Source organism: Zeus faber (genome assembly GCF_960531495.2).
Source record: "Zeus faber genome assembly, chromosome: 12".
In the NCBI taxonomy this organism is placed as follows: Eukaryota; Metazoa; Chordata; class Actinopteri; order Zeiformes; family Zeidae; genus Zeus; species Zeus faber.
The window spans coordinates 18,315,378-18,323,698 of NC_137196.1; the positions used below are offsets into that span (position 1 = coordinate 18,315,378).

An 8,321-nucleotide genomic window follows, 5' to 3' on the forward strand; every position below is an offset into this window, starting at 1 on the left:
CAGCTTTAGACTAATATTAACCACGATTACAGCTTGATACATTGTAGAATAAATAAAGACATCCATTCATGTACCTTTCCAAGCTCTCCGTTGGCCTAGTCAATTTGATAGAGTTAAGAAATTTAGGAAAGCATTTGATCGTCTGATGATGTGCTGTTGACAAAATGGAAGCCGCTTTTGAGCTAAGTTGATGATTTGCTGAAAGCGGCTCCCAGCATGCAGTTATGCAGCGGTAAAATGTTACCAAGAGAACAGCCATTTATGACTGAAACTGGCGTCAAGCCGTAGCCGTACAGCATTTTTTATGGTGCTGATTCCTTATTTGTAGGTCAATGAGACGACTCCACTCCGCTATCTTCTGTCTGTACTTTCAGCCCACGTCTCTCAGCTCAAGCAACCACTAAAACTGCATGTTCGCTGCAGAGTTAAACAGATGTCACCCGTACAGTTTTTCGACTTGCTTTACTCTAAGACATGTATACTTGCCTTGGTGGTTGAAATTGTTCCATACAGCTGACATGTTCCCTGTTAAACTTTAATTTTTTGATTTCTCATTCACACCATCCAACAACTTCTCAGACGCTGAGAATCTCTACTCCGGACGGCACTTCCCTGCTCTCTATTGGAGTGTACATAAACCGTAGTTGAGCTGTGAGACGTTTGTTATGCCATCTTGCTTTCCACCATCGTTACAGTAGCCAGGCAGACTCTGCCTAATGCCATTTGTCTCCATTACCAACCTATTTGGTGCTGTAAATCTCTCTCTCGCTTGCGCTTGCGCTCGCTCTCGCTCTCGCTCTCTCTCTCTCTCTCTCTCTCTCTCTCTCTTCGAACTAAATCAGTGCTATAAGAATCATAGTGAATTGGCAGGTAGAGCATTCTATCATTTGTATTATAAAATCAGTGGTTTCCTGCACATTCATCTTCTCTGTATTTTTCTTGTTTGTTTTTAGTTGGTTCTATCTATCTAACCTTCTGCTCTCTCTCTCTTTCTCCAGAAAGCCGTGGATGAAGAGGAGAGCCGAGTGAGGAGGGCTGAGCTCTGTTCTCCCAGCAGCAAGCTGGCTGAAGCTGACATCCCCAGGAAGGTCAGTGTGTCGCCCCACTCCCAAAAAGACCAAAACAAAGAAAATCAATCTCCCCTCTCTCCTGATTTTTTCTACCATGTACAAGGTTCCTCATCACTTCTCTCTATCCTCCTACTCCTTGCTCCACCCGTTTCTCCCTCCCCCACCCCTTCACCACCTTCACCACTGGTCATTCGTCCATTGATGCATATCAACCAACCCCCCCCCCACACACACACAGACACACACACACACACACAGACAAGGGGTCAGCTCTCAGGGTCACTACCCCCCACCCTTTCCACACACACACACACACACACACACACACACACACACACACACACACACACACACACACACACACACACACACACACACATACACGCAGACACAATTCAAAGCCGAATCTCTTCTGAACTACCAACAAATAAACACACACACGTCCCCCCTTTAAACAAACCTAAAGTGAGCCTCACAAACATCAGCCTCTTCGTCATGATTATCTCTTTGTCTCTGTCTCACACAAACACGCATGCACGCTCACACAGCTGGCTATGTGATAGCTGAAGCTTCATTCACATGTATACATATATTAGCTTCATTAGATTATTCTGCTGTTGGAGTGCAGCACGTTCTCTTCTACCGTGTGGGTGTGTGCATGTGTTATCAGATTGTCACTGATTGTTCAATGATATTTTACTACAAAACAAATTCTCCGGTTTTCAGTGATGTTTATGTGTGTGCGTGTGTGTGTTATTTTTCACAGGGTAAAACGGTCCCTCCCACTTTGGTTTTCAATCGTCTTTTCCCAGACATCAAGGAGGAGCCGGGACACCCAGCCATGGTCCACCCCAGGTACTTCAAGACCCACAATGCCCTGCATTTCACAGCACAATATTCCATAACATTCATAGATGTATTTTGGAAACTATGATCAAAACAGTCATTATTGTTAATTTTCTAATGGTGCTAATGTCTTGTAAAGGGAATAATGGGATAACTATTAATAATTTTGCTGGGAACCTCTTGGAGGACTCCTGGGGGTCTCCAGACCCCACATTGAGAACAACTGGTCTGAAAAATTGGAGTGAACATTTCTTACAGAGTTAACTGTAAAATACGTCCAAGCTACATGTCTCCCCATGGACATTCTTCACCTCTACTCCCTCCCTCCCTCTCTCCAACCAACCATCCATCCATTGCGTTAGACTAGATCTGCATATGTCTGGCCATCTGACCCAGATTAATGTGGCTGGAATCAGCCCCGCTTTCTGGAATCAGATGCTTCCAGCGGGGTTCTCATATGACTCGATTCTGCTTACTGGCCGGGGTGGCGACAGCCCCGGCCAGCCAGACGAGGATTTGTGCCGATGGCCAGACTCATAGCCAGCTCAGGGATTAGAGCCTCCTCTATATGGCCCCCGCGTGCAGCCGTCCTCAAGTGAAACAAGTCATGTTATAACGAACCGCATGTCTGCAGGCGAGCAGTGTGCCAGACGGCCGTGGTGCTTAACGTCCCCTTCAGGTTACCACCGACATCCATTAGTGCCAGGCGTGTCAAGATGTGATCCGCGTTTTACATTATTCAAACTCTTCCCAGGCGTTGCATACTAAACCGCTTCCCTTTGAGGGGTGGGCGGTCCCTGCATAGGGAAAGTCAGAGTTTCAGCATGGCCTCGTTCCTATTCAGAGGACACAGCGCCAGGCATGCTGGGTAGCGCTGCAAGCGGAGAACCCCGGTGAGTTGTCATGCTCAACTTGGTTCATGGCTGCTGCCTGCGCTCTGTCTGGAGGGGAGGGCTAGTGGGGGAGGGTTTCACAATCTCTATTTCCCCCTCATTCTCTCTCTCTCTCACTGCCTCTCCCTCCATCTGTGTGTGTCTCTCTCTCTCTCTCTCGCTCTCTCTCTCTCTCTCTCTCTCTCTCTCTCTCTCTCTCTCTCTCTCTCTCTCTCTCACCCACCCTTTCCCCAATCCATCACCGCCGTGCTGGTTGCAGGAATTAGCAGATAGTGTTGGCTCGGTGGTTCTCTTTCGATCTCTCCCAGTGGTCCCCGCTAACCTGGACATGTGTGATAAGCTTTGTGGTGTATGTGGTTTGCGGAGGGCGGGCGACATCGGTTCAGGCAGAATTCCTGTAAATGCACGATAAGAAACCTCCTTATTAAAACTGTTTCGGCTGATGCAGTTGCTGCTACCGTGGGCTTAAACTGACAACAATTAAAACTCTGTTGTTTCCGCCATTCTTATACCACTCAGCTGCAGCTAAACTGATACTGATGCCTTTGGTCCTCAAACACAATATATGTCAAGAAGAAAATTCCAGTGTCCTGACAGACTAAACAAAAACAGGATGTTTATGTTCAAACCTCTGGATGTGGATCTCCAGGTCAGCCCACTTCAAATTAGTGGTAATTTTTTTGGGCATTTTTCTCTCTTTCCTTCCTTTCTCCACCCCCCCATTCTCCCTGCTGTCTTTCACTCCTAGTTACTACCTGTACACGTATGACAAGATGGTGGCCCCCAACGTTTCTCTCCAAAGAGAGGCGGAAGTCAGTCCCGAGGTCCTGGGAGCACTGCTCAAACAGCACTACAGCCACAGAGCGCTGGGCCATGACGAGCCACCCATGGGTCAGTAGCCGGAAACACACACACACACACACACACACACACACAGAACCATGTGCAGTAAACATGTGATCAACACACACACACAAACCTACATATACATCCGTACACCAGACAGACGTCACGCAGAGCGGCCATGTTGAATACATGCAGGTTGAACACATGACATAGTGAAAGCAGACAAGGCCATGCTATTTATATACATGGCACACACAAGCCCCCTATGTATACATGAGTCACACACACACAAACACACACACACACACAGACACACATAGGAGGCACTCGTATACAGTATAGCCGCAAGTCAGGACCGAGATACCTTTACTGTACACACACACACACACACACACACGCAGCATGCAGGCATTTTGTAGTGCATCAGTGAAATATTGATACTTAAAACCACCACCAGCCATCCACGCATGCAGTATATGCATCGCCATGCAGACGCTGAACGTACACACACACACACACACACACACACACACACACACACACACACACACACACACACACACACACACACACACACACACACACACACACCCTGACAACGCACAGAAGTGGTCGCCTGCAGCTAGGTACATAATGGTATACTTTGACCTTCACATAAAGGGCTCCGGGGGGGCAACACTGCTATTGATGAACAAGGGGACTGGAAATGGCAATGACCTCCACTGTAATGTGGGGCTTGTTTCATATGAGCACGTGTGTGTGTGCGTGCGTGCGTGCGTGCGTGCGTGATGGTGGATGGTCTCCCTCCATCCCATCCCCACCTTACCCGTCATCCTGGCATATACCTCTCTCTCCCTCATTTGCCTCCTCCCTGACCCTGTTATCTCCTTTTTCTTCTTTCTACCAGTCTCTGTTTCATTTCTCTCAGTCTGTTCCCCTTCCTTTCTCTTCCTCTTTTGTTTCATCTTCCACTCTCTCCTTGTTCTCTCACTCTTTTGAGCTCAGTCCCCCCCTTCCCGTTTCCCCCATGTCTCTCACCTTCTCTGTGTCTCTCACTCCGATCTTGTGTAATCTCAGCAGACGTCATCATAGTCTACTTAGAATGCCTTATTTTATATACCAAGCCAAAATGTTCAGGGCTATTAGGGAACAAATTATAATGACTATTACCAAAACTTGTGAAATGTGATAAATTATGAGATAGGAGATGAGATGTGAAGCTCCGCCCCCAGTGCCTAGCGTGTGTGTTGTGTGTGTTTGAGTCCATAAATGAAGCCCCCCTCAGCTGCCACACATGCTGTGCACGGAGCTCTTCCGATTCCCGTCACACATACAGTATATGAATACATTGGACCGGTTAAACAGCGGTGTGTGTGTGTGTGTGTGTGTGTGTGTGTGTGTGTGTGTGTGTGTGTGTGTGTGTGTGTGTGTGTGTGTGTGTGTGTGTGTGTGTGTGTGTGTGTGTGTGTGTGTGTGTGTGTGTGTGTGTGTGGCTGAGAACACAGTCAACACAGTTCCCGTGTCAGCTGCTAGCGCTGTGCAGATTAAGTTTTACTGTCAAACCCCAGTCACATAGTGACACATAAATGCAGCAACACATTGACGCACACTGTCTTCACCAGCCCAGTATTCCCACATGAGCTTGATCACACGGTGTGTGTGTTTGTGTGTGTGTTAGAGATTCACATTTAAAAAGGGCTTTGTAGTTTGTACAGTAATTTATCACAATGAGGCCTTAACTTGCATTAAAGGTGCTTCAGACAAATTGCCGTACTCTCAATTGATGCTGCCTATTTCTGTTGAAAAAAAGAAAATTCAGTCGTTATGTTAAGTTAGTTCAATTTTAAGTTTCCTTACAGTCCCTTCAGTCTGATTAAGATACTTTAAATCTGAGCCTTTTGTTTACATTGACGACCCCCAAGCCAACTGTGTGTGCGTGTGTGCGTGTGTGTGCGTATGTGTGTGTGTGTGTGTGTGTGTGTGTGTGTGTGTGTGTGTGTGTGTGTGCGTGTGCGTGCGCGTCTTTTTCTCCACTGTATCTATGTGGCTGTGGAGTTATTTTCATTTTGGTGGTTTTTAGTGTTTTGTGTGTAGCTGACGTAGCTAAGCGCACGTAGCCAGCTTGACTCACTTTTTGTCTCTCAACCCCCACGCCCCCTCCACCCCCCACCACACCGCCCATTTCCTTTTTTCCAGACCTTCACGCGTCTCCTCCTGTTGCCACCGGCACCGAGAATCCTGAGCCTCAGCACCAAACCCTGGCAGTTTCCATGGAGACCAGCAGCCCCGGCTCCAAGAAAGCCGCCCACGGCCCCACCCGCTCTCCCCCCCCTCCTCCGCCTCGCTGTCCTCTCCCGCACATGCTGCCGTCATCCTCGCCGGCGGCGTTTGAGGCGGCGGTTAGGGACACGGAAATGGGCGGCGCCCCGGAGGACGACAAGGACCGGATCGTGGTGGAGATCATGCAGATGTACAGCAAGCAGCAGGAGAAGCTCAACTCCACCCTGCACAAGCAGCTGCAGCTGGAGATGGTGAGACACAGAGCTTCACAGCAACAGAACCACTTTTTGTCCCTGTTTCTTAACGTGGGGTTCGGGGACCCCCAGGGCTCCTTCAAGAAGTTCCAGGGAGTCCCCAGATGAAGGATTAAGGACCATTAGTTAATTTACGTAAACATAAAAACATTAGAGAATGTACATTTGATCTTTTTTTGATAATAGTTTCATCTCTGTAAATAAAGTATAGTCAGGTAATAATAATAATAATAATAATAATAATAATAATAATAATAATAATAATAATAAAAGGCAATGTTGGGCTAAATCATATCTAATAAGTAAAATCTTCTCAGATCGTGCTCCCAGACACAAAATCTTATCACATGGGGTCCGTGGCCTAAGGCGTGTCAAATAGTTGTTGTCAAAGCAGTACACAGAACAGGACACATACTACATACTGATGGTTCCTTGACTTTTCAAGGAACCATCAAGTCAGATCCTCGGGCAGCGTAGGATATTCCACAAGCCAACAGAGTCGTGGAATATCCTACGCTTTTAAGACAGAGGCTTCGTCTTAAAAATACAATCCAAAAAATGCTTTGTTGTCACTTTGACCTGTTGCACCATGGTGCTTGTTCAAGGTTGCCACGGCGACCAGAGGCGCCTGCTTAATGGGCTCTTCACATGATGCCCTTGGATTAGTTGTCTTTCTATTCACCTCAAGAAACACACTCATCCACCCATTGCTTATTTCTGGTAGAATATCAATCTATAAATTGCTACTTTGGATTTCAATGTATGTGTTTTATGTTTTCGGCAGGAGCTGGAGGCCCTGCGTGGCGGTGAGGCAGCGCGCCTGAGGGAGCTGAGCGCCGAGCAGCGGGAGCTGCGCAGCGAGCTGGAGGCCGTGCACAGCGAACAGGCCCGGCGCCTCGGCCAGGCCCGCCAGGAGCAGCTGGAGCTGGAGGGCCGCCTGGAGCAGCTCCGTCAGCAGGCCTGCGCCTGCGAGCCGGCCGCCCAGCGCCAGCAGGAGGCCAACTACGCCGCACAGGTACAGGGAGTGCATTTCAGGGATTTCATGGGCCACGCAAATTTCATTTAAATCATTTTTAGAGTTCAACCTTTACAAAATTTCAAATAACAACCAGCCGTTGAATGGGAGAAATGTGTGTGAATTATGCTGCTCGAATAAGGCAAAATGTGAAGTGGAACAAATTAACCAAATTCTTCTGAATTGTGACACACTGTCTCTCTCCTCTCTCTCTCTCTCTCTCTCTCTCTCTCTCTCTCTCTCTCGCTCTCTCCCTCTGTCCTCACCCCCCAGCTGTCGGAGCTGCGTCAGCGGCTGGAGCAGGCGGAGGCCGACCGCCAGGAGTTGCAGGAGGAGCTGCGGCGGGAGCGCGAGGCGCGGGAGAACCTGGAGCGCATGATCGCACAGCTCAAGCTGCAGATGGCGCAGGCGGGCGGCGGCAGCCCCTCTCCCCCGCCCACCCCCTCCTCCGGACCCCCCCACAGCCACTCTCCGCCCTTCTCCTCCTCTGGCTCGGAGGCCCCAGAAGGAGGCCAGAAGTAGCTGCCCAACGCCTCCCCCCGCACCTCCCCATTTCACAGGCTGTTTGTTCCCTTTTCATTTATTTTATTTTATTTTTTACTTTATTTTTTATTTTTTTGCCACGTAGGACTGACCTTTCTAATTTAACAACAACTTTAAAAAAACACTTTCTTTGTAATTATTCTTTCTCGAGTTCCACCTCCCCTCCCCCTAAACAGTATTTATACTTTTTTTTTTTTTTTTTTTTCTTCATGGGATGTATATGTTCGTTTTAATTTATAGTTTTTACCGAACTTAAAAAAAATAAAATAATAATAACTGCTGCTTGATCCGACAGGGAGTTTGGTCTTTTTCCGGACCATGTTGACCCTGCCGCTCTGTTCCTCCCTCACTCCTCCCTTTGTGTCCCCCCCCCCGTCTGGATTAACTCAAACCCGGAGTTGATGAGTTGTAAATCTACAGAGACAAAGCGTTTTTTTGGTTGTTTTTTTTACAACGCCTCGACGTTGACTCTCGTCTCATTTTTCGGCCTGAAACGTCCTTTTTATACAACTACCTGGGATGGCGACGCAGCCCACAGCCCCGGAGCAGCTTTCTGTACATAACAGCCCAGAAG

The 8,321-nt window shown here is 48.0% G+C and overlaps 1 protein-coding gene across 1 annotated transcript in view; it reads left to right on the forward strand.

Annotated features, from left to right (window-relative positions):
* skila (SKI-like proto-oncogene a) overlaps nucleotides 1–7,726 on the forward strand; it is a gene marked incomplete at its 3' end in the record, with an annotated part of 27,420 nt that extends 19,694 nt beyond the window's left edge. Inside the window, exons 2-7 of the mRNA XM_080011071.1 lie at nucleotides 999–1,088; nucleotides 1,837–1,925; nucleotides 3,558–3,700; nucleotides 5,852–6,186; nucleotides 6,974–7,204; nucleotides 7,478–7,726. Coding sequence (XP_079867197.1) covers nucleotides 999–1,088; nucleotides 1,837–1,925; nucleotides 3,558–3,700; nucleotides 5,852–6,186; nucleotides 6,974–7,204; nucleotides 7,478–7,726 — 1,137 coding nt within the window. The remainder of the gene's footprint in view (nucleotides 1–998; nucleotides 1,089–1,836; nucleotides 1,926–3,557; nucleotides 3,701–5,851; nucleotides 6,187–6,973; nucleotides 7,205–7,477) is intronic.
* Nucleotides 7,727–8,321: the final 595 nt, after the last annotated feature.